General features: G+C 38.3%; 1 protein-coding gene across 2 annotated transcripts in view; it reads right to left on the bottom strand.

Moving 5' to 3' along the window:
• Nucleotides 1-27,915, bottom strand: part of DNAH12 (dynein axonemal heavy chain 12) — a 451,362-nt gene that overhangs the window by 102,550 nt on the left and 320,897 nt on the right. For both annotated transcript variants that reach the window (XM_033925718.1, XM_033925717.1), the window contains 3 exons: nucleotides 16,837-16,970; nucleotides 14,903-15,065; nucleotides 8,170-8,250 (listed from right to left, as the gene is read on the bottom strand). In XM_033925718.1, the coding sequence (XP_033781609.1) occupies nucleotides 8,170-8,250; nucleotides 14,903-15,065; nucleotides 16,837-16,970 (378 nt within the window). The remainder of the gene's footprint in view (nucleotides 1-8,169; nucleotides 8,251-14,902; nucleotides 15,066-16,836; nucleotides 16,971-27,915) is intronic.

Here is a 27,915-nt window from a genome sequence, read left to right on the forward strand (position 1 = left end):
TTTCCCTTACGCCATCCTTCAGTATAATGCAAATGTACTCTTAATCCTGTGCCTCCAAAATATTGTGAATGTATTGCTGTAAACCATTCTGGGCTCATGTGGAGGATGGCTATAAAACCCCCCAAAAATAAAATAAAATTTAGGCCCCTTTAAGTGGGCATCTAAGGGCCTTAAATATCAGGGTATTTATTTGCCTGGGGATTTAACTTGTTTATATGAAGTTAATTATGGGCCGGTTATTCGAAAGATCCGGTCGGATCTTCAATGCTGGCATGGGCTTTGGCTCTCCTGGGGGGCAGGGGGGGCGTATAGCGGTACTTCAGATGAATATTTTACCCTGGTTATTATTTTTGTTTCAGACATTACATATTCCCATACCAGCTAGGATGTTTAAGATGTTACAAGCGGAATTTCAGGACTTTATCTGGCAAAAGAGCACCTAGAATTTCACAGCAGGTGATGTGGGCAGATAGAGCTCAGGGTGGGAAAGGGGCTCCCAACCTTCAATGGTACTATCAAGCTGCACAGCTGCGGATGTTATTGGAGTGGGACCTGGGTTCCAACAAGTGGGGGGTACTGTTGGAGCAGTCTTTTGTGCCCCAGGGTAGATTGGATGCTAGGCTTTGGTCTTCTCAGACTGTTCAAAAGTGGGAGTTGGAGACTGATAATCCTTATATTTTACACCTGATTAAGCTGTGGGATAGAATGAAAAGAGAATGCAATAATGGGCTGGCAACTTACACTTTAGCTTTCTTGCGGGAGGAACAATTTTTAGTGGATAAAACCAATTTCGGGATTTCTTGCAAATGGGAACCGTAATATCTTTTGAGGCCTTGCAACATATCCCTGGGGTGAGGGCAGGTGACTATCTGGCCTATCTTCAAGTGAAACATTATATGACTGCTCGAGGATGGGATACAACTTCTCCTATTGAGGATGAACAATTAGAACAGCTTTGGGGGACTTTACAGAGGGTGCAGCCTATTTCCATTATTTATCAATATTTAAGGGGATGAGTGGTACCAAATTTTGTCTTTCGACGCCATTGGGAGTGAAACTTACATTGTTCCTTTACCTCTAAAGAATGGGATGTTATTTGTGAGGAGGTGGGTAGAGTGTCCACTTGTACCCTGATACAGGAGAATGCCTATAAGGTGTTGAGTCGCTGGTATTACACCCCAGAGTGGCGCTATCACACAGCAGTGGGCCCTTTTCTACATATATGGTGGGAGTGCCCAGTGCTAATACCTTGTTTGCAGGAAGTGGTGGGATCCTTGTCTCAGCTGTGGAGGGTTCAAATTCTTGTTACTCCCCAAAATTGTTTGCTGGGGGTGTCTAATATTTGTGAGACCAGATGGCAAACCCAAGTTATGCACATGGGGCTGGCGGCGATTAAATGTCTCATAGCTGCTTACTGGAAACAGCCCCTGGTACCTGATACGAGTGAATAGAAAGTGAAATTATCATTGATGGGGAAAATGGAACTATATGTGGCGAAACGTAGAGGGTATTATTTGCAATTGATGAATACCTGGACTGCTATTACTCAGAAACTGAATCTATAGGGGGGGGGATCTTGATCCTGTTGAGTGTTCTCTGCAGTTGGGAAGGGTATTATTGTGTGGTACTTATTGATGCTGTAATGTTCAAGTAGCGATCGTATGTTGTCACTAGCCTTTTGCAGCAACACAAATTGTGTTCTTTAGGTGTTGTATTGCTTTGTTTATTTGTTTGAAAAATAAAATTTAGGATGTATTTAAATGCAAACACCCCTTTATTCTGAATGTTACCATTATTCTTTCATCTACAAACATTCACAGTCATTCTACAAGTGTTTCTCAACCATTTCAACATCAGGACATACCTGAAGGGTGATTCTTCTATATGCCACCTACTGCAGATTTGAGCCATGTAGAACTTTGGTCTGACACAATATAGCAGTTCTTATGAATTAAATGTAAACATATTCTGCACCCACAAAAAAACCTTCCTCCACCCCCAAAGAGTTGCAGAGTAGAACTAGGCTTTTTCTCCACGGAACTTATAATTCTAAATAATATATCGATTCTCATGCCATTTCCATGTGGATCTCATGTTGCAATAAGGCATATCAACCCACATCTGGCAGAATAGGAGCGCACAGATTGCGTGTAACAGCTTCTACAGTTGCATACTTCTGAGCAATCCTAATGCTGGACATCTGCAAGGCTGCAACCTGGGCCTCAGTTCATACTTTTACAAAGCATTACTATTTAGAGCAGAGCATGAATAATAACAACACAAATCCTTCACTATCAGGCACATTGTGAAATGATTCAAAACCTGAAAAAAAAATCCCTGCTCAATACACAAGTAGCTAACCACAGAGAATAGTCACTAGATGAAGTTCCAGCTGACCAAATATGGTCTACCTTTGAAGATCCCGATCGGATAGATTTTTCTAAATTACTGTATGCTGGACTCCTGCCCGGCAAATTTTATGTCTTGCACACCTCCGGAGTTTAAATTGAAAGTGCTAGAATGGATTACTGATTTACTGGACAAAGGTATGTTTCCACAAGAAGAAGGTAAAATAATTGTTACACCTATCATCAAAAATTTAAAAAGAATCTTTTTCCTTACCCTCAAATTATAGACCGATAGCATCCATTCCCTTCTTTATTAAGATCATGGAAGGGCTGGTGCAAAGTCAATTAACAAAATATTTGGAATTTAATTCTTTATTGCATGATTCTCAATCAGGCTTTAGACCCCAATATAGTACCGAGATTGTTTTAGCTTCACTTTTGGACCATCTGAATAGCCTTCTGAATAAGGGTAGCAATGCGCTGGTGCTTCAATTTGATTTAAGTAATAATAATAATAATAATAATAACTTTATTTTTATATACCGCCAGCTATCTTGCGACTTCTAGGCGGTTTACAGTAAAAGAGATTGTGGATACAATAAAAGAAAATGTAAATACAATAAAGAGAAGCTTTACGTACAATGAATTAAGGAGTTTAGCAGTGTACATCTCAATATAATAAAGAGAAACTTTACTTACAATGAATTAAAGAGTATAGCAGTATACATCTCGTACCATGCAGTCTACATCTGATAATATTAATAATGTTAACAACAGTTTGTGTGTTGCAAGGCCAGGAAGTGCCAAGCTGTTTGCGCAGAAGTAGAAATATTCCGTGACTTGAATAGAGTGTTCGTAGTTAGTGATTAGGGGTTGTGGTTAACACTTTGCAAGTTTAGTTATGTGATGATGTTACGAGGGGGGTTGTTGTTCCGGTTCGTTGCCTAGGTGTTTCACGAATAGGTAAGTTTTTAGGTGTTTCCTGAATTCTTCATAATTGTTTGTGTGTGCAATGAGCTTTTCTAGGTCTTTACCCCATATGGCTGCTTGATATGATAGCAGTTGTTGGTGGTGTCTTTTATATTTGCACCCTCTAGCCGGTGGGGAGACAAATTTCATGTGTGTTTTTCTTTCTTGTCTGTCTGGTAGATCATGGTAAATTGCTTGAATTTTTGGATTCTTTAGGAATCCAAGGTAAAGTACTATCATGGTTTAAAGGATTTTTAGAATCAAGACTGTTTCAGGTTAAATTCAAGGAAGTTCTTTCAGTAATTTGGAAAAATCCTTGTGGAGTCCCTCAGGGCTCCCCACTTTCTCCTATACTCTTTAATGTGTATCTTCTTTCCTTGGGTCACTGGATTAGTAAGTTAGGTTTGAGCTATTCAGCTATGCTGACGATATTACAATTGTTATCCCATGTGGTGCTACATTATCTAGTAGTACTCCAGTTATTGAGTCAGTATTGAACACAATGGAACTCTGGATGCAAGAATTTAAGCTGAAATTAAATCAGGGAAAGACTAAATTCTTTTTTGTATCCACTCAAAAGATTAACTTTCAACCGACAATAAAAATTAAGTCCCCACAATTAAAATTCTGGGAGTTATTTTCGATCAGTGTTTGACCATGAAAACTCAGATAGACATAGTGGTTCAGATCTTACTTTGACACTACCACTTTTACTCTCTTAGTCCAGACATTACTTTTGAGTATTTTAGATTATTGTAATGTTATACATTATTGTAATGTTATACATTACCACTAAGAAAAATTTGGCTAGACTGCTTTGGTACAAAACACAACTGTGAGAATGATCTACGGCCTGAAGAAGTACGATCACGTTACTCCTTATTATTGCGAGTTGCTCTGGCTTCCAGTAGAGGCCCGGGTGATTTTTAAATTAAGCTGTTTATATTACAAAGTAGTTTTGGTGCCGCTCCTTTATATCTCACTGAAAGATTTGTTACCATGACTCATAAGAGGAGTAGGAAATCCCATGCCTTATTTACGTTCCCTGCTGTAAAGATAAGAGACACCTTGGCCATTGCCTTTCTTATCAGGCTGCTTCTCATGATAAAAATTTCCATCCCCTATTGATTAGATATATATCTTATAAACATTTTTGAAAACTTTTGAAGACTTTTCTTTTTTCAAAATTTCTGACTAACTAAATCTTTTCATCCTATCAACATTGTATTTCCCTATAGCATAATCTTTTGTTAACCGCACTGAACTCACAGTTATGTGGTCTATAAATCTGCTATTATGTTATGTTATGTTATAGTTAAGCTCTGGAATGCATTGCCAGAGGCTGTGGTAAGAGTGGATAGCGTAGCTGGTTTTAAGAAAAATTTGGACAATTTCCTGGAGGAAAAGTCTGTTATTGAGAAAGACATGGGGGAAGCCACTGCTTGCCCTGAATCAGTAGAATGGAATATCGCTACTCCTTGTGTTTTGGCCAGGTACTAGTGACCTGGATTGGCCACCGTGAGAACGGGCTACTGGACATGATGAACCATTGGTCTGACCCAGTAAGACTATTCTTATGTAACCTGCCATAATTTAATAGCACTAATTCCTATGATTCAAACAGCGAGAATGCTACTTATAATTAGACAAAAAACAAAAAGTGCAGCATGGTTCCTTTTCTGAGCCCATCACCCACTATCACTTTTCTGTGGCTTCTTCTCACCGTTTTTCTTTCAATCACAGTTCACTGGGTATGCTAACTTGTATGGCTTTTGACCTGTTAGGTTTTTCAATTTAGCCTCTTTATTGGAAGCCCTCACTCCCTTTTTTTTACTGCGTGGCCCCCTTTTTTCTATCATCTATCATTTGTATCTGTTTTTGGGTTTTAAAACATTCTACATGGCTTTGCTAATATGCTCAATCTTAAACTTGGCAGTAGTATAGAGTTTTATATATGGTTTTAACTCCTGCAATTTTAAATTCAATATTATTTTAGTTTCCCACGTACTCACCTTTATAGGACCCCCAGGGTATGTATTCTCCATTCATTTTTTGTCCTATATAGTTCCCTTTGTGTCTTTCTAGCTTGTTTAAACACAAGTATTCACTGATCATTTGTTTAGCATGGTCTTCGCACGTCCACCATTTTTATAATATAATTAAAGTTTTTCACTTCACTCTGCATTTTGCACAGACTCAAATATTTTCTGTTTTCACATATTTATGATATTTATCACTTTTTTCACCAACTCATTTTTATTAGTGCCATTTACATCACTGTGTCCTTTATCACATATCTTTCATACTCTTTGCATGTCAGATATCATTCACAGTTTCACATTTTATCACCACTACTATTCATAACTTACATGCATTTTTAATGTACCCCTCATTATTTATAGGACCCCTGAAGAAGACTTTTTGTCGAAACGCGGACCATGTTGGGTCCTGTATCCCTAGCGGACTAGGTCCTTTAAGGCTCTTATGTGGATGGAATTATTTTATGTGGATGGAATTATTTTATGTGGATGATTTCAGTGTACCTTTGGAACTTTGACACTTTCAAATAAAGCCCATTTAGGAACATCGTCACTCCACAGAGTTTTTTTTGGTTTTTACTTATAATTAGACAGCAGTACAAATATTACATTGGTCCCTAGATCACATATTCATCTACTAGAAGGAAAACAGAACAAATAGATTTGTTATAGATTTCTATTAAAAAAAAATACGAGCCAACAGAATACTGCATCTTGGTAACACACATAAAGGACCTAATTTTATATATGGTGCCAAAACTCCCACACTTAGCTCTATTCTATAAACCACATCTCGAGTTAGGCATAGGTTATAGAAAGCATGTAAAACCAATTTCCACAACTAAAATTTAGGTGCAGTCATTTTTACCTACTAAAACCTGGTGTAAATGCTTCTAACTTAGGCATAAATCGCATAACTGATAGGTACTTTGGACCTGGATTGGCCACTATTGGAAACCGGATGCTGGGCTTGATGGATCTTCAGTCTATCTCAGTTTAGCACTTCTTATTTTCTTATAGGAATGTCCACAACCTGCCCATGCCCCTCTCCTGGCCATGTCCATTTTGAGTTCCAGATGGTAGAATTTACATGCAAAACTTAATAGACTATACTTAGCAAGTTGTGAGCATAAATTGTAATTAGTGACAATTATTGCCAATAATTGCTTAAATGACAATTATCAGCACTGATTGGTTTGTTAACCAATTAAGTTGTGCATGCAAATTGGCAATACATACAATAGTCATCATATATAGAATCCAGAGGAAAATACAAAACAAAGGACCACAAATTAGATATATGAAGGCAAAATTGAACTAGGAACTCCAAAAGTAAAATTTAGCATGTACCACAACACTGGAGAGATGAAAAGAGAAATGTTATTTCCTCTCGCACTGAACAAATACAAAGCCATCCATGATGCACGATCCATGATTTATAGTAATTTATTTATAGTAAATAAAATCAAAATTCAATACATTCTTCTACTTTTATTGTCTGTGCATTTTATTTTTCTAGTCGTATTGGTCCCAGTCTCTCTTTTCCACTTTTCTCTGTTCACCTCCTCATTCTTTCCCCGTTTCTGTTGCCCATTTGCCATGTCTCCTCTCACTGCCTATCCTCTTCCATTCCTTTATGGCATCTATATTTGACATATTGATCTTGCCTTTTTTGAGTGCTTCCCTCTCTTTCTTTTCTGCCTCTCTATCCATTCAAATTTCACCCTCCTTCTCACCCTACAGTTGGGTCCTCAACCTACTTTTTAACTTTTCATTTATTAAACTCTGTATCTCCTTATCTCATCTCCTGTCTAATCTCTTTTCCCTAGCTCTCCCATTACCTTGGCCTCTTATTTTCCTTCTGTCTTTTGCCCACTCCCCATGATCATATTTTTACCCTCTGTAATCAATACCTTCCTCCTGTCTCCTTGACAGCAACTCCGCCAACTCTCCCACATGGTTTCACAATGCCCAGCATCTTCCCTCTATCTCAGGCTGCCACCCACCTTGCAGTTCCTCCTTCTCCATACCAACTGTAGCCCAGCACTTCCACACTCTCTCTCCCCTCTATTAACCCAGTATCTCCACCTTCTCTCCCATCTTATGGCCCAGTAACTTTAAATTCTATCCCCATTTGTAGCCCAGCAAAGCCACACTCTTTTTTTCTTCCTTAACAGCATCTACACATTCTCTTCCACTTCTCTTGTAGCCTGACATCTAATCTAATCTAATCTAATCTAAACCTTAGGTTTGTATACCGCATCATCTCTACATTCGTAAAGCTCGACACGGTTAACAAGAGTTAGGGTAGAAAGGAACTCCAGTGGAAGAAGAGGCAAAATGAAGAGAAAATTTAGAGGTCTAGAATAACCAGAGAGGGAGGAGTTACATTTTTGAGAATAACCAGGTTTTCAGATGTTTACGGAAGAATTCCACACATTTTCTCCCTCCCTAGGGTTACCATATGGATCCAGAAAAAGGAGGATGGATTGAGACATCCGGGTTTTACTTCTACTGAAAGGAATGGAAGTAAAACCCAATGTCTCAATCCGTCCTCCTTTTTCTGGAGCCATATGGTAACCCTATCCCTCCCTCAACTGGTCCAACATCTCCACACACTCTCTCCCTCCCTCCTTTAACTGGTAGCCCAGCATCTCCATACTCTCTCTATCCCCCAAATGATGGAAATAAATCATTGAAGTTGGAAGATAAAACAAGAACTTTAGTAGTAGTTAAATTAAAATGATTATCTTAGTCACCTTAATCAATCAATATGATTTTGCAATTTAAGCTCATAACACTCCATCACTTACCTTCATCATATTTGCATTGTCTACTTTAGCCTCCTCCAGTTTGGGTTGTAAATCCACTAATTCTTTCTTCATTTCACCAACCTAGAACAAGATTTGCTTATGAAAATATTTATTCTGAGATACATATTTTTTTTTCAATTTCTTCATGAAGTGTTTATACCATCATGCAACTTTCTACAGAAATATGAATCAACAAAGATGATACCATTGCATTGGACTAACTCAATAAATCTGTGATTAACTTAATATTGTTTGTTGATGCTTATTTCTATAAATTACACTGAACTAATAGACAGGCTCCAGAAATTCAGATGAAAATATATCTGCTTATTCAAATAGAAGAATCTTTTAAGAGTCAGCCATCAGAATCTGAAACATTTCAAAACTATACATTACACAATCAAAATAATATTAAATAATATACAGCATATGTATATACAAAAATGAACTGCAGAAAGAATGTTATATGCTATTTAAAATGTCCGTCAGTTTTCTGAATGTGAAGAGAGTAATAATGCCGAGTTTTACAAAGGGGGGGGGGTCAGTATTCAGAAGATTTATATCAGTGATCTCCAATGCATGGTTCAGGGCCTCTCAAGTTCTCCATTGCCGCCCTCAATTGACTGAATTACTCTTCAAATCCTGTAAATGCATTAATATCAGTCTTGTTGAAGAAAACAAAAGACACTGTGGGGTGATCAATGCCACAAGGTCGGTACAAACTCCCACAGCAATGGACCTGGGTACCACAAAAGAACAGATGTCCACAAGTAAACTATGTGGAACCAATTCCTGGGCTTCTAAGAGTTAAAATGGTGTGGTTTATTAATATAATATGTAAATATAAAACACAAATCCAAACATTCTACTAAGGCATAAAGTCCTTGCTGTGGTCAGATGACCAGACCCCTGGACTTTATGCCTTAGTAGAGTGTTTGGCTTTGTATTTATTTGTTATTATTGCATTTGTATTTTATATTTACATATTATATTAATAAACCACACCATTTTAACTATTGTAAGTCCAGGAATTGGTTCCACATAGTTTGCTTGTTAGTATCAGTCTTGCCCACGATATAGTGCCTATAAACAATCTATTTTGAGACACTTATTTATGGAATCTGCTATTGTTGACAATTCAAAATAAAGTGAAGTGTTGTAGAATCAATATTAGTATTAATTTTTAATGTATAATACCCAGTCTGAACAAGCAGGTCAAGGTGGTTTATTCACACCATAGCCTTTTACATGAAAAAGGCTAGAGATCACTGATTTATATGGTTAAAATTTACTTTTAATTGCATAAATCTAACAAGTTAAAATTCCTTGCCTTTTGTCTGGACAAATATAGCCACACAAAATCATTGTATGTACAAATTTTGTTAAACAAACTAGGTGTTGGGTCAGGGTATGCCTGGGGCAGGGTTTCAAATTTGGCCAGTTAGTATGATGTTTAGCATGTGGAAGATAATTATATAAGAACCTATTCTTAAGCAGCAAGAAGGTATCTTTAAACATAGTAACATAGTAAATTATGGCAGATAAAGACCTGAATGGTCCATCCAATCTGCCCATTAGTTATTCTCATTAAAAATACATGATTAAATTAACTTCTCTTCTTTGGTATTTCTGGGCCACAGACTAAAGTCCACCTGGTATTGTCCTAGGTTCCAACTGCTGAAGTTGCCATCTAAGCTCACTTCAGCCTATCTAACCATCCCGTTGTTTGCAGGATATCTACTTTATAAAAAGAAAGTACACACTACATTCCCTTCTAAAATACTAGTGTAGGAAGACAAATACATGTACATATTTTTAAACAACACATGTAAATTATAGCACTGTATAATTCACATGCATAATTGTGTACCCAGCTCACAAGTACTCTGACTTCACCCATGTATAGCCCAACTTAAATCTGTACACCATCAACATTTAGGCAGCATTTTATAGAATAGCATGTATCCGGAAAGCTAAGATGCTTATCTGTAATGTAGGTTTTCCACATTACAGATACATTACAGAATGCAGCCACAATTGTTGGTGAAGCCCTAGACTGATCTTGTGTGTAGGTGCTTTCCTCTAGCTATAGTAAGCTTTTGGCTTCCTGGGCATAAGCAGGGACTCCTGTCTTCCGAGTAGCTTAATTCCCCTGCTGTCTATAGAGAACCCACATTATAGGTAAGCAAATTCACTTTTTCAAGAGACAAACAGGGGAGAAGCAGGCACACTTGTTGGTGAGTCCCTAGCTACATTATGCATTAGAGTGGTGGTGATAGTTTAAAGAGGAAAGAGGTTGCAGAGGACAGATTGTCCAAATTGAATGTCTTGCACTGTGCTCTGGTCTAAATAGTAATGCTTTGTAAAAGTGTGAACTGAGGCCCAGATTGCAACTTTGCAGATATCCAGCATTGGGATTACTCAGAAATTTGCCACTGAAGAAGATGTTACATGCAATCTGTGCTCTCCTATTCTGCTAGGTGTGGGTTGATGTGCCTTATTGCAATGCAACATGAGATCCACATGGAAATGGTGCATTTGGAAGCTGGCCAGCTCAGGTTGGCCAGGTTATAAATGACAAAAAGCTATTTGGTCTAATGTAAGAGTGCATTGACTGAGATTAAAAAAAGAAGTACTCTTCTGCAATCCAGGGTATGGAGGCGCTGCTCCACTCTTGTGGCACACGAAGAAGGGAATTAAGATGGTAGAATTATATTCTGGTTAAGGCAGAAACTGGATACCACCTTAAGCAAGAACTTTGGGTGCGTGCGTAGCTGCACATGGTTTGGGAAGAATTGGGTGTAAGGATAGAAGGTTACCAATGCCTGAAGTTCTCTGACTTATCTAGATGAAGTGATGGCAAGAAGAAAAGCCGTTTTCCATGTCAGAAAGTTAAGAGAAGCATTGCCTAGTGGTTCAAAAGGCTCATTCATGAGTTGGTCAAAACAATGTTGAGATCCCATTTCAGGGGTGGAGCTCGAAGTGGAGGGCAGAGATTGGTGATTCCTCTGAGGATGCCTCTCATTCATTGGGTTATGTTAGGCAGATATCACAGACAGATGAAGGTGCACTAAATTTATCTTGAGGCCTACATCTGATAAGTAGAAGAGGTAAGTCAGTATGTATGGAATTGGACACATTAGGGGGTTCTGATGTTGGGAAGATGCCCACTGAGAAAGACATGTCCACTTAGATTTGTATGATCTTCTGGTCAAGGGTCATCTGGCTGCAAAGATAACATTTATTGACTGGGAAACGGGAATTGTTGCCAGGACTCTTCTTTCAATTTCCATGCTGTTAGGTTGAGGTTCGCTAGGTTAGGATAAAGAATTTGACCATTTTTTTGCATGAGGAAGGAGGGGTGGGTTCTAAGGGGAATTGGTGGTATTTCAAGAAGGTCCAGGAGAAGAGGGTACCAGATCTGTCTGGTCCATCGAGGAGCTATCAGGATGAGATGGGCGGAGTCCTTGATAATCTTTTGAAGGACACTGGAGATGAGTGGAAAGAGCAGAAAGGCATACAAGGGATTTTCTTTCCAAGGGACAGAAAGAGCATCCCTCATGATTACTTGATTCACTGGACAAAACGAACAAAACTGTAGACATGTTGCATTGTTTGGAAGAGGCAAAGAGGTCCATAACCGGAGACCCCCAAAGTTTAAATAGTCTTTGAAGTACTTTGGGATTGAGGGACCATTTGTGAGGATCAAGTTTGCAGATGAGGAAGTCCATTATGATATTTGTCTTGGAATGTATACTGCCTGAAGATCTGCCCAGAGAGAAAGGGCATAGACCAAAGGTGGAAGGCCTCCCTGCAAAGGCGTAAGGATCTTGAGCTCCCTTGTTTGTTGATGAAGAACACTGTGACCTGGTTGTCTGTCTGTATTAGAATGCACTTGCACTGAAGTAATGGGTGGAAGGCTATCAAGGCATAAAAGACTGCTCTGAGCTCTAGATGACTGATATGTAGGCAGCATTCTTTTTGGCCCCAATGGCTCTAGGTTCTGAGCAGTGGTGTAGTAAGGAGGGGTGGGATGGACCGTCCTGGATGCCATCTAGGTAGGGGCACTGGCACATCTCCTCCTCTCCACCGCCCCAAACCTCCTTGGCTGTTTACTAGAGCGAAAAAAGCACCTCCAACCTACTGTTTGCGCTGGCCTCAGCTCTCCCTCTGAAGTCATTTCCAGGTCATGAGACCAGGACGTGACATCAGAGGGAGAGCCTAGGCCGGCGTGGCTGGCTGTTCATACCATTAAAGAGGAGAGTTGTAGGTGTTGAAGGACTTGATAGAAACATAGAAACATAGAAATAGATGGCAGATAAGGGCCACAGCCCATCTAGTCTGCCCACCCCAATGACCCTCCCCTACCTTTCTCTGTGAATAGATCCCATGTGTCTATCCCATTTGGCCTTAAAATCAGGCATGCTGCTGGCCTCAATAACCTGAAGTGGAAGACTATTCCAGCGATCAACCACCCTTTCAGTGAAAAAGAATTTCCTGGTGTCCCCATGCAGTTTCCCGCCCCTGATTTTCCACGGATGCCCCCTTGTTGCCGCAGGACCCTTGAAAAAGAAGATATCTTCTTCCACCTCAATGCGGCCCGTGAGATACTTGAATGTCTCGATCATGTCACCCCTCTCTCTGCGTTCCTCGAGTGAGTACAGGAAGCACAAAATGCTCCTTAGCAGGTCCCTGACAGGTTTGGAGGATAGCTTGGAAATCTTGTTTGTCTGCAGGTGTAACAGCTTCATTGAGACTGAGGAAGGAAGAAACCCTCTGGAGGAACTTGGGATATGAATATTTTTCTGAGTGCTTCATCTGGTCAGGTGCTGGAGTAGGAGGAGGCGGATCGTGTACTGACATGGTGTTATTTTCAAGAAAAGACCAGACCTCTGGAGATGCTAATTGATGAAGGGGGTGAGGGGCAGAGAGAGGTGCATGGGCCCCACTCTGTTCCATGGATACATTCTGGAGGTACCAAAGAGAAAGACCCTGCTTTGGAAGGGTGGTAGGAGTCTTCTGTCCATAGGGGCACCAGCAGTGCTGAAAGGGAAGGTGGTAGAGGTGTGGGGACCATCTGGAGTAATGCAGCACTATCCTGCATAAAGCATTGTAGTAAGGTAAAAAATGTAGAGGCTGACTGGAGTGGGGATGTTGACTGAGAAATAGACCTTTAAGTCAGAAGAGGCATTAAAGAAATTGGAGCTGGCTGCAGCCATAGGATCAGCAGATCCTGGGCATTTTGATTAGGTCAGAGTACGAGAAGAAGCAACTCTAGGGTCACTAGGAGAAAGAACAGACTTAGGATTTTTTTTGTTTTACCTTTACTGGAAGAAAGAGGTCTGCTGGTGGAAGGAGAGGGCTGCGAGGCCAAAACAGGGCCCGCGAGAGCCTTTCCTTATGCTTGCAAGCGGCCTGATGCTGCTGGCAACCTTTTGAAGCTGTCAGATGTTGGTGCTGAGCCTGTTGGTGGTGAGGGAATGGATCCTCTGGCAGCCCATCTGTTTGCGGCCTTATGACGCTCACATGAACTCTGCCGTCTTATCCCAGTCTGAAGACACTGGGGAACAGTGATTGACCTCCACCAACGATGCTGAAACAGGGCCCTGGGAGGAGGGAAGCAGATGAGGCGGGCCGATACATAGGATCAGTCTAGGACCAACAAGAGTGCCTGCATCTCCCCTGCTTGTCTCTGGAAAATGAAATGTGCACATATATACAAATATATGCTAACATTCTGATTATATATGCATGTTCTTGGAGCCTAAATATTGGCACTTTCCTTACAGAATTCTAACAGGCTAATCTTGGTGCCTATTTACTAACCTGTGTTAGATTTTAATATGAGCTTTAATACTCACTAATGGAATAGTTTGATAAAGACATTCACATATATGAAGTCACACATACACATAACCAGAATCTTATAACACACTGAATAGCATATAAAGTACGTGTTATGACATGATATGGGGTACAGTTAGCTACCAGGCCCAAATATTACTGCAAAAGTTTTGCAGTTAACATTCAAAATTGCTATTAATGTGTGTTAAATACACAACTTTACCATGCTTCAGTAAATAGGCCCCTCTGTTGGCTAACCCCCCGTTTTACAAAACTGTGCAAGAGGTTTTTTTTAGCACTGGCCGATGCACTGAATGCTCTGAGCTACTCTGATGCTCAAAGGAACTCAGAGCATTCAGTGCGCCGGCCAGCACTAAAAACCTCTTGCAAAAGGGGTAAGTGCAGGCACCTTAAATCTAACCCCATAAGATTTGTACAGTTAGATTTAGCCAGATATTTAGCTATGGTTTCGGCTGGGTAGCAGAGGCAGAAAATGTGGATAAAGTTAACAGGTTAAAATTAACCAATTAACTCTGCTGCTCAGCAGCTCCTTGAAAATCTATCCCAGACTAAAGAGAGAGTTTCATTGCCGAACATATTCTATGTATAGCAGCCTATGCCATGTGCATAAATGATCCGTGGAAGTATACATGCTCACGGAGCAATGTACACTTGTTAGCATGGCTTCTATGGGGTAATTTTTAAAGCATAGTACACATATACTTACTTTTCTCTATGCACACATTTTCAAACTGAGTGCGTAGTTTTTACACTTGCATAAAACTCAACCACCTCAGCGTATAGTATTCTTTACTTCAGAAATGTAGCACAATTTTCAGAGTGTACTGTTACTGCCATCCAGATAACTGACTGTCCCTTTCAAACTCACCTGGGATTCAGCAAAAGCTAATTTATCTAAACCATTAGTGTATCTCTTTTTTGCTTTCATTACAGTATCACGTTTTTGAGTCAACAGTTGTCGAAATGCAGCAATAAGTTCAAGATAAGACGTAGGAGTGACATAGTTGTGTCGTCCCAATTCTTGTAAAAATCTGTAGAAAAGAAAATCATTATTTCAGGTATAATGAAAAGTTTTTTAAATGTACCAAAAGTGAAGAAGGTTGATATTCAAAACAGGTTATGTGTTTACCAGTGGCCAACAAATGCATAACTTTCTGTACTGGCAGACTGTCAACAATCTCTAAGAAAGCCTCTTGTTTAATCTTAGTGTCTGTGATTAGAACATAATTTTTTGACCTTTCACATCTACATACTTTTAAAATTATACAGATTATACCAGGCTATTTAAATCCATCAATGACCAGATACTATGCTTAGAATTGTGGGCTGGTTATGAGCAGAGTGGAAGTGGCCAGCTGAACAGCAGGTCTAAACTAGACAGTTAGGGATAGATTCTATAAATGGTGCCTAGATTGGTGGCACCTAGCTGAGTTCAGCGCAGAACTCAAAATTATTTAACTGTCTTAATTGGCGTGGTAATTGACTATGTTATTAAAATTTTATTACTGCTACTATCCATTCAGTCATGTCCAACCCTTGGATACTCTGTAGGCCAGTCCTCGCCATGCTTCCTTGTTTTCAACGGCTTCTTTCAAGTGCTTTATGTTCATTCCTGTGTCATTCTTGATGGTATCCAGCCAACAGGCCTTTGGTCTCCCCTGCTTCCTTTTACCACTGACCTACTTGTATTTTTATGAAAAGTGGGTGAGTTTAGGGGTAGAGAATAGGGGTGGAATGACTTAGGCACCAGTAAATTAGGCTAGGAAAACCCTGGCCTAATATACCAGCACCTAACTCAATCACGCCTACAGGCGCCTAAGTTAGGTGTTGCTAGGCTCAATTCTGCAAATGGCTCCTGAATTTGATTGACATGCAACAGATGCCATTTTGCTAGGTGCCTGCTGATTTAGGTACGGTTTACAAAATAAGGTCCTTGGTGTCAGCACAGTCACTACACTACATGTATATTCAGCACCATTTTCCTTATGGATCGTGGAGCTCAACATATGGATTGTGTCCAAGTTAGGCACCAGTAAATTAGAAATATACTGGTGCCTACCTCTAGGATGCCTACCGATGTCTAAGCATGAACTAGGTATCACTAGGCGGGATTCTATAAACGGCGCCTAGTGGTTGACCAAAAAATGTAATAAGCGATGCTTACAATGTAGGTGCCATTTATAGAATCAGGTCCAAAATGTCTCCCTTTGAAGTATAAAGGGTTAAAAAAGAAATTAATACAAACCAATATCCTTCTATTTGTCCATTTTGCAGGAATATGGGAATTAAAAAAACAACTGAAGACCCTTTTTTTGGCATACCTACTGGCATAATGTTTTTGATATCCAGTGGACAGAAAGACTCTGCTACTCATCTATGGTTTTATTTTTTGTTATGTTTCTGATATAACATAATATATACAATTTTTTAAAAATTGTAATCCATCTAGCATTTAGGTAGAATATAATTTTTTTTAATAAATAAATAAAAAATAAAAATCTAACAAATCATGTTCCAGCTTCTTGAGTGCACTAATTCTGGATTTTAATAATCAGAATCCTATATCCATTGATACTTTATTAGTTAAATAAAAATTACTTCTAAACTACATCTGAAAATTTAACTACATCTGAAGATTAGAGTCAGAGTCGTCACACCTTATTGAGAATTGTCTCCTTTGTACTGGGCATTGTTTTCAAATCAGACTCACACTCCTAAAACTATTATTTCTTCTGCTTAAATATTAATCATCAACATTCTTCACAAAACTATAGATCAAAGGCTTTATAAACAAAAACTAACCTGTTGGAGAAAGTTATGGCAGAGGTATGGAAATGTTTGCAGATTGGTACAACTTCTTGATGCTCATTTTCTGAGAGAAGCAGTGTTTCCAAGAACTTAATTGCAACACGTTCTAGTGCATCCTCAGGCCATGGCTTAAAAGTAGAGTAGAATAAAATAAGACAATTAATTTAATTGCAAAAAATTGCCATGTTTAAGCTATGCTTAATAATCTCATACAATATCTACATAGCATAATTAAAAGCAGAAGACATAGAGGGGCATTTTTGATAGGACCTTTAAGTATGAGGTTGGATGTTTTGAGCAAGACACCCACATACCCAGCAGAAAAAAATGTTCATTTTCAAAACTGCCAGACATCTATCTTTTATTTTTGAAAATGACCTATATATAAGTTTTGGTCCTTAGGACGTCTATCTTTTTGGGCCATTTTCAAAAATAAAAAGTCCACATGAAAAACACACAAAAGCAAGTTTTGTAGACATATCCAACAACCTTGTCTGATCACTGCAAAGGAATGCCCATCAGCTGAGCAAGTTTCAGGGATTCCTGCCAGTTCAGTTGATGGAGATTCCCCCTGCCAGGATCAACTGAGCTGTCCAGAGTCCAACACCCTTCCCCCGCCATTCCCCAACATCCCCCTGACATCCCCGGACACTCCCACATCCCCCCTCTTCCCCCAACATTTCTGGACCCTCCCACCATACCTTTCAAAGACAAATTGGCAAGAAGGAAGCCCACTCCCTTCTGCCTACAGGGCCGTGTGCTGAGAATTACGGGCTTCCCCTTCCCCTTCCCAATGTTTATGTTTATTTAAGATTTGATATACCACTCCTGCATTTTACTGACCTAAGCAATTTACAAAGTATCAAACTAAAATGAAATTAGGTACTTGAGAAAAACTACCCTATCTGTCCTAAAAGCTCACAATCTAGTTAAAGTACCTGATAAACTAAAAGTATGTAACAACAACAAATAATACATTTCCAAGATCAAAAATCAAAGAAATAGAAAATAGAAATAATGAAAGAAGATAAAAAATTAAAAATAAAATAAAACAAATTTAAGAGATAGAAAAGTCTCTGATGCGGCCTGATAGCAAACAGTCATATTTTAGTGCAGGTCTTAATATAATTCTCGGCACAGCACATTTCACAGATCCGCCACTGGCAGAGCTTGAGAGCATCAAAGAAATTAACATTTCTAAAGCAAATTGACTAAAACTTTTAAATGAAATAAATAAATCCAAATCAACACGATTCTGTACAAATTAAGGAAGATTGCAGTCCCCATTCCATTATTCAATTCGGGATAGCCATTTGAAAAAAATGTGCTTTTAGATGTCTCTTAAAATTTTGAAATGATTCTTCCTTCCTTAAATCTATTGGTAAATTGTTCCACAATATTGGAACCAAGTAGAAAAATGCACCATTTCTAGTTGAGGCAAGGTCAGCCTTTGAGATATAGGGAACAGCTAACTCTATTGTCATTTAAATATCTCAACGCGTGACTAGGTGTGTAAAATAACACTAGATTATAACACTAGATTAGAGAGATATAATGGTTGTAACTCAAATAATGCCCTATGTGCCAGCATCAGGATTTTAAATTTAATTTTAAATTCCATTGGTAACTAATGGAATTTCAAATATAATGGAGTTACATGATCATAGATGTGTGCGTGACCTAACAGCCAAATTTTGTACTGTTTGTAAACGTTTCAGTTGCCCAACTGTTATTCCTGCATATACCAAGTTGCCATAATCCAACTTAGATAGAACAAAAGCATGGATTAAAGTATGTAACAATTTCTCATCCAGGAAATCTCGAATAGCTCTAAGTTGTCTTAAAGCCCCAAATCCTTTTGCAACTGTAGATGAAACCTGCTTCTCAAAATATAAATGACAGTCAATTATAATTCCCAAATACTTAAAACTATCTACTACCTCTATAAACTGATGGTGTAGTGAAAGATCTAGTAGTGGTGTTACTTTGTCACCGGAAATTCAACATGCTACTGTTTTTGACATATTGAATACTAGTCCATGTTCCCCCAACCATTGTTCTATCCTATCCAAACCATCCAAAAGAGGGCTCAGATTCAATGCTGAAGGGGATAAATCATATACCAACAAAATATCATCTGCATAAATATATGTACTGATTCCTAATTCCTGAATTCGTCTTGCAAGAAGACTCAAAAATATATTAAACAGAATAGGTGAAAGGACCAAGCCTTGTGGTACCCCACAGTCCAATAATCTATCACTGGATGTTGACCCTTCCGAAACTACTCTAAAAGTACGATCCTGGACAAAGGCTGCAAACCAATCCCAAACCACTCCTATTAAACCTATCTCATGGAGCAATCTCAGTAATATTCTGGTCAACTAGATCAAATGCTGAGCTCAGATCTAAAGATATTACCATAGCGAAGTTCCCTTGATCCAAGATAGAGTGAACTTCACTAAGGAAACCTGCTAAAACTGTCTCAATACTGAGTATAGTTCAAAATCCTGCCTGTCTTGGATTTAGAACCTTTGTTGACTCAATATAAGAGACCAATTGCTCAAAATCTATCCACTTTGTTAGTTTTGCTAACAAGCAAAGATTTGAAACTGGCCTATAACTAGCTGGATTAAATATATCTAGATCTTTGTTCTTCAAAATAGGTTTAATAACTACCTTTATCCAGCATACTGGAACCTGTTTAGTTTGGAATTCTTGCATCTTTTATTTTCCGTAGAAAATAATCTTTTTTTGCTTTCTTTATCTCCCTATTAAAAATGCTTTGGATATTCTTACACCAACCTAAAGCTGAACTAGTTCCTTTCTTTTTCCAAATTCTTTCTGCCCTTAACTGTCTCCTAAGTAACCGTAATCCCTTATGAAACCATTTATTTGAGTCTTTGTTTTTCTCTCTCTTAGTGGTGCTAGTTCATCTAATACTTCTTGTAAACCCTTATTCCAAATATCTACCTGATCCTCTAATATAGCTTCCAGAAAATCTGAGGGAAACTTAAGGAAAAAAGGGGATATCTTATTTAATTGAATAGAATGCAATGACCTACAATATCTTATCTTTGCTGATTCACTATTCTTATCAACTTGTTTACCCAACATTATATTCCAACTGACTGCATAATAATCACTCCTCAAAAGAGGTTCAGTCTCTACCCTCACCAAATTATCATTACCAATCTTGGGATGAGGAGAGGGGCCAAAGCCCCTGATTGGCCCTGGGCTACTGAAGTGGACAATTATAAGGTAGCTTGATAACACTATTGGAGATAAGCTAAGTGTCAGTCCTGCTTACTTTCTCCCAGTGTACCACTGATATCATCACCCAGGAAGAGAGAGCAACTTCTTGCTGAACCTGCAACATATCTCATGGGCTTTATAACATACCTGTTATGTCACAGTTAGCTAGTTAGGTACCATCAACTCATGTTTGAGTCCTAGTAACTTGATGAATTACAGATCTAAAAAGAAATTGGTTTTGTGCTAGTCCAGTAAGGTGGTGCCATCCCCATGGTTGTTTTCAATGTGTCCAACCATCTGATTGCCCCTGTATAGGTCATTGGTGAGGCCCCACTTGGAGTATTGTGTAGTTTGACAAGGCAGTGGCTGCTGCCAGAAGGATTCTGGGCTGTATAAAGAGAGGCATAGTCAGTAGAAGGAAGAAGGTGTTGATGCCCCTGTACAGGTCATTGGTGAGGCCCCACTTGGAGTATTGTGTTCAGTTTTGGAGACCGTATCTGGCGAAAGACGTAAGAAGACTTGAGGCGGTCCAGAGGAGGGCGACGAAAATGATAGGAGGCTTGCGCCAGAAGACGTATGAGGAGAGACTGGAAGCCCTGAATATGTATAACCTAGAGGAAAGGAGAGACAGGGGAGATATGATTCAGACGTTCAAATACTTGAAGGGTATTAACGTAGAACAAAATCTTTTCCAGAGAAAGGAAAATGGTAAAACCAGAGGAAATAATTTGAGGTTGAGGGGTGGTAGATTCAGGGGCAATGTTAGCAAATTCTACTTTACGGAGAGGGTAGTGGATGCCTGGAATGCGCTCCCGAGAGAGGTGGTGGAGAGTAAAACTGTGACTGAGTTCAAAGAAGCGTGGGATGAACACAGAAGATTTAGAATCAGAAAATAATATTAAATATTGAACTAGGCCAGTTACTGGGCAGACTTGCACGGTCTGTGTCTGTGTATGGCTGTTTGGTGGAGGATGGGCAGGGGAGGGCTTCAATGGCTGGGAGGGTGTAGATGGGCTGGAGTAAGTCTTAACAGAGATTTCGGCAGTTGGAACCCAAGCACAGTACCGGGTAAAGCTTTGGATTCTTGCCCAGAAATAGCTAAGAAGAAAAAATAAAAAAATAAAAAAAAATTTTAATTGAATCAGGTTGGGCAGACTCGATGGACCATTCTGGTCTTTATCTGCCGTCATCTACTATATCACCCTGGTTCCTTCGATCTTCCCAAACATGATGTCCTTCTCTGATGATCTGACAGTATGACCAAAATAAGACAGTCGTAACTTTATCATTTGGGCTTCAAGTGACATAGCTGGTTTGATCTCTTCTAGAATCAATTTGTTAGTTCTTTTTTTTTTTTTTTTTTATAATTCTTTATTCATTTTCATATTTTACATGAAGTGTACAAAATATTGAGTTACAACTAATGAATACACAATATCACTTTTATATCTATTACATAATATTCTGAACAAATTTTTTTTATCCCCTCTCCCACCCCCCACCCTTCAAGTACTTTCCAATCACCTTATACATATTGTATACCATATTATAACATGTTATGTAAAATTATTTTCACTACCCCCCTCCATGTGTGCCATAAAGAAGACAAGAAAAAAAAGAAAAGAAGAAGATAAATCCTATTATTCATTCAGTACAATACTTTGTCAATGGCCCCCATATTTTTATAAATTTAGGATATGTCCCTCTTTGTATTGCTATTACTCTTTCCATTTTGAATATATGACAAATTGTATTCCACCAAAATGTATAATTAAGGTTACTATGATTCTTCCAGTTATTGGTTATATGCTGAATGGCAACCCCTGTCATGACTAGTAAAAGCTTGTTATTTTCTGGTGAAATTTGACTTTTTTTTCTCATCATCATTCCAAATAACACTGTATCATATGATATTGCTACATGATTTTCCATCAATTTATTAATTTGTGGCCAAATTGCATTCCAAAAACTTTTAATGTAGGGACAATGATATAGTAAATGATCCAACGTCCCAGGTTCCAGATTACAGTGCCAGCATTTATTGGACTTAGAACTATCTAATTTTTGCAAACGTGTAGGGGTCCAAAAAGCTCTATGTAATAAAAAGAACCAAGTTTGTCTCATAGATGCTGACACTGTACATCTCATTCTCCAAGACCAAATTAGTGGCCATTGAGATGCAGTAATTTGATGCTTAATCTCAATGCTCCAAATGTCTCTTAGACCATTTTTTGGTTTTTTATTCAAATATCCAGATATTAATTTATACCACAATGCGGCTTGATGCCCTAGGAAGTCTGCTTGGAAGCATAAGAACTCTAAACTATATTGATTATTCAATGTTTTCCATTCAGGGAACCCAACCTGAATGGCCTGCTTCAATTGCAACCATTTAAAACTTTGTTTTTTACTAAGACCAAATCTATGTTGCAATTGTGAAAATTCCAGCAGTTTACCTTCCGAAATAACATCATTCAGAGATCTAATGCCTGCAATAATCCATTCCTTCCAAAGGATTTGAGCTCCGCCAATTTTAATCTTGGAGTTTATCCATAAAGACTGATTAGTTGACTTGTTTATTGGGACAGGTGTTAATTTACTAATAAACCTCAACGTTTTCCAAGTATCCATTAATATCTTATTTTCTCTGTATCTTCTAGGCATGTTGATACTTGGAAGATGAACTAAATTTCGGGGAAACATAAGGCGCCATTCCAAATATAACCAATCCGGTGCATTATCTATCAGTTGTGGGAGGATCCAATACATACCCTGACGTAAAATATAGGCTTGATGGTACCTATAAAAATTTGGAAAATTTACCCCTCCCTCCTTAATTTATTTTTGCAAAGATACCAAAGCTATTCTATGCGTTTTACCAAGCCAAAGAAATTTCGTTAAAATGCTATTAAGCTTTTTATAAAAGGACCCCTGAAAATAAATAGGTATCATACTCATTTGGTAGCAAACTACAGGCAAGATCATCATTTTAATAGTTTGAACTCTCCCCCACCAAGAAAGATGTAACGGATTCCATTGCTCACATAACTCTGTAACTCTTTTCAATACAAATTTTTCATTTTCTTTTACTGTATCTTCAATTGTATTTTTAACTTGAATGCCAAGATATTTAAATCCTTCTTCTTTCCATATGAACGGAAAAGCGTCAAATAATCCTTTTACACAATGAACATTTAAAGGTATAAGTTCAGACTTACTCCAATTAATTTTATAACCTGAAAATTTGCCAAACATATCAATTAATTCCAATAGACAAGATAAGGTAGACTCTGGATTCCTCAAATAAAGTAAAATATCATCCGCATAAGCCGAAATTTTATATTCCATATCAGAATATGGAATACCCTGTATCCCCCTTGCTTGCTGTATTGCTAACAATAAGGGTTCTAATACAACATCAAATAACAAAGGAGATAAAGGACAACCTTGTCTAACTCCCCTCTGCAATTGAAAACCATCAGATATCATATTATTAATATTTAATCTTGCAATCGGGAAGCTATACAATGTTTTTACCATTTGTATAAATCCAGAACCTATACCAAACCATTCTAAAGCCTGATACATAAAATTCCATTCTACCCTATCAAACGCTTTTTCTGCATCCAAGGAAACTGTAAAAGCCGGTTCATCCATTTTTTTTGATAAATCTATATAATAAAACCGTAGGCGGCGCATGCGCAGTCTAATCCGCGTGCTTCCGTGATCCATATGTCCGTGGCCGGCAAGAGTGCACATGCAAACTTACAACAGCTCGCACTCACGGTCTGGCTGGCTCTTTAAAGTTTTTTTCGGTGCCGGCTCACCTGCTCCGCCTTCCTCTTCCTGCCAGTCTCAGCCGGACTCACTCCTCCCCCCCTGGCAGCCCTGAACCTGTTCCTCCATTCCCCGCCCGATGGGCCGGTGAGTGCTGCGCCAGGGGCAATGCAGGTGGAGACTATCGGCGGCGGAGCCGGAGGGAAGGGGGGGTGGGAGGCACGCGAAGCTGCAAGTCGCCAACTCCACCCCCCCCTCTCGAACCGCACAAGGACTGCCGTTGCCGAAATTTGCCCCACCGTTCCTTCCCTTCCTCCATCAGGTACAGTTCAGCTACGCCTATGTTAAAAGCAGCTGCTTTGAAATTGGAGTCCTGCCGCCACAGTAACACGTTCCCTCTGCCGCGGTCCCATATGTCAGAGAAGGGGCGGGACCAAGGCAGAGGGGAACGTGCTACGGCAGTGGCAAGCCTCTGATTTCGATGCGGCTGCTTTTAACATTGGTGGAGCTGCACTGCACCTGATGGAGGGAGGGAAGGAAAGGTGGTTGTGCGCTGTTGAGCCCCTCTGCACGCGCCCAAACCAAAAAAGGAGCCAGGACTCTTCCCCACCCGGCGCCGGAAGACCCGAAAAAACGGCCCTACCGAACAGACCCGCGAGCAGGGTTGCCATGGAAACCTAACCGGAATTACATGCAGTCGGCAAGGGTCAGTGAGAGGGGATCAGGAGCTAAAGAGAGATTGAAAAAAACAAACAAACAGTGCACAAGTAGAGAGAGACACACAGACAGTCACAGAAGGACAGGGGGCTAGAGCAGAGATGCTTGCAGGGAGAAAAAGCTAAGCAGTAATGTTACAGCTTGAGAGTGCAGACTGAGGAAGAAAGCAGAGACAGCACTACACAGGGAAATGGAGGGAGGAAAGAGACAGAAAGAAAAATACAGACAGGCATAAATTCTAGCACCCGTTAATGTAACGGGCTTAACGACTAGTTTAACATATGAAACAATAATCTAGAGTTATTAGAGGAATGTCTTTTAGCAACGAAACCCGTCTGATGCGTGTCTATAATATGTGGGAGAGCTTTGGCTAATCTCAAAGCCAAAATTTTCACCAAAAGTTTATTATCCACATTTATTAAAGATATAGGCCTGTAGGCTGAAACCAAAGTAGGATCTTTATTTGGCTTAGGCAAAACAATTACTATTGATTCAGCCATAGTACCTTTAATATCACCTTTTATAAGTTGTGTCTGATATAAATTTAGTAAATATGGGGAAAGGACATTTTGAAATGTTTTATAAAATTCTACTGTATAACCATCACCACCTGGAGCGGATCCAACTCTAAGAGATCTCAACGCTGTTTCTAATTCTTTTAATGATATAGGTTCATCTAAACTCCGTTTTATATGATCAGGAACCTTAGGTCCAATAATTAAATCTAAAAAATTTTTACCATCTTTTTGCCTCTCCAATAAGGCTCGGAAGAATACAGGTCCTTATAAAATTTTAGAAATTGTTTTAAAATTATATCCGTTTGATTGGTTATTATACCATTATCATCTTTTATCCCATTAATGTTAGTTCTTCTTTTTTTGCTTTAAGATAATTTGCCAATAATCTTCCCGCCTTATTAGAATTTCCATAATACATTGTCTGTTTGGAAAACAAGTCTCTTCTTATCATTTTTGAAGCTAATTCGTTATATTTACCTTTTGCTTTCAAAAGAGCTTGTAATACATCATGTTCCCATTTGCTTACCAATTTAGTTTCTAGTATTTTAATTTCTTTTTCTAACTCTATATACTGTTTTTTAAAATGTTTCCTAACAAAAGCCGAATATGATATAATATGACCTCTCATAGTCGCTTTAAAAGCATCCCATACATTTTCAATAGATGTATCTTCCACTAAATTAATTTGAAAGAAATCACTAATTTGTGTTTTAAAATTTTCCAAAAATTTTTCATCCACAAGCAATGCATTATCAAATCTCCAAAGAGGTCTTCTATTTTCTAATTGATCTAATTGTAAATCTATCCATACTCCCGCATGATCCGAAATGATAATGGGGGAGTATGGATATCACTTGCTGCACCTTATGTGATGAAATAAAAATATAATCTATTCTTGAAAATGATTTATGAACCTGTGAACAAAATGAAAATTCCTGATCATTAAAATGAAGAATACGCCATATATCCTTCATATCACATGATTGAACCAAATTATCTAAACCTAAAGATTTTATACTTTTACCTGGTTTTTTATCCATTAATGGATCCATTACAGCATTAAAATCTCCAGCCACCACTAAATTAGAAGCAGCCAGTGGTAACAACATACTCTGCAATTTTTTAAAGAATTCTGATTGATTCGAATTAGGGGCATATATATTGAACAACGTCAGGGCATTATTTCCCATACTTATATCAACATGTAGCCATCTTCCATGTGGGTCCGAATTTACTATCTTAAAATTGGCCATACACTTTTTATTTATAAGAACTGCTACTCCTGCTTTTTTACCCTCTGCTGGAGCAAAAAAACATTCTTTCACCCACCCACCCGTTAGTTTCTCTGATTCCTTTATATTAAGATGGGTCTCCTGCAGACAATAAACATCCACGTTTTGCTTCTTTAAAAATGATAATACCTTTTTCCTTTTGATTACATGATTCAGGCCATTGACATTAATAGAAAATATCTTAAAAGACATAATATATTTTATACTCCTTATCATAATCTTCCTCTTCCCTTCTTCCATAACTAAGATCTAAAAAAACTTCTCCCCATGGCACACATTCTTACCTCCAAATTACCCAATCCCTTATTAATCTTTTCCTTAATCATCCTAGTAATATCTTTAATACCCACCTTCTTCCCACCCCTCCCTCCCCAATATAACTGCTTAAGGACACACATTGGACAGTAATCCCAACTTCCCCCCTCCCCCCAGGCAACCAATATTTATTAATAACCCCTTTATCCTTTATTGAGACAAACTCACTACCTCTCCACAATATATCTAATTATATCTCTCTTCTAATCATAAAACCTTTTTTCTTTTTTTTTTTTTTCCATTTTAAAGTAATTAATTTTTCTATCTATTATTTAACCTTTAGTCACATAACCATATTTATTTCCTAACATTCCATTAATGCATTTTTATCATTTCACCAATCTCTAATTCATTCCCCCAACATTTTATTTCATTCAAGAAAATTCTATCATAGTCATATATTTAATAAAAAGTATCATTTTCCTATATCTTATATTATCTAATCCATCTTCTCCTATCCTCCTTTAAATATCCAACAACAAATATCCATGTCTTCATATATTTCTGTTAAAAAAAAAACTTCAATTTTATAAGTTTTTATCCTCTATTTGTATTTATTTTATTATTATTTATTTATCATTTTGTAAATAATTATCAAGTATAACTTGTACAGAAAGCAAAAATTTAAGTTTAAGGATACATAGCCATAATCATCATATTAAAGTCCAAAAATCAAAGAAACAAACGAATAATACATATCCATATTTTCAAAGAAAAACAAAAAGAAAACTCCATTATGTTACTTAAATTTTTAACTCAAGTCCACTTTGAAGATCAAGATGTACAAAGGACAGTTTAAATTAAAAGAAAAAACAAATAATACTGAGATTAATCTAAGTTGAGCTCAAAGTTCCCTAATAACTTCCCATCTAGGGCTAGATCTTATTGTTCTTTTTCTTTTTCCAAGCGAGATAGTGACAGGAAGGTCACCAGCTGTGAAGGATCAAAAAAGACAAATTTCTGAGAAGAATAATACACTATGCATTTACATGGGTGACGTAAATAAAAGGTTGCCCCAAGGGCCAACACCCCTGACTTTAATAATAGAAATTCTTTACGATGCCTCTGGGTTTCTCTGGTAAGATCAGGATACATTTGTATCTGCATTCCTAAAAAGGTTTTCATTTTATTTTTAAAGAAAAGTCTCAGTAACCAGTTTTTGTCCGGGGCCAATGCCACTGTTAATATTAAGGTTGCTG

Source organism: Geotrypetes seraphini, chromosome 17, assembly GCF_902459505.1.
Source record: "Geotrypetes seraphini chromosome 17, aGeoSer1.1, whole genome shotgun sequence".
Lineage (NCBI taxonomy): Eukaryota > Metazoa > Chordata > Amphibia > Gymnophiona > Dermophiidae > Geotrypetes > Geotrypetes seraphini.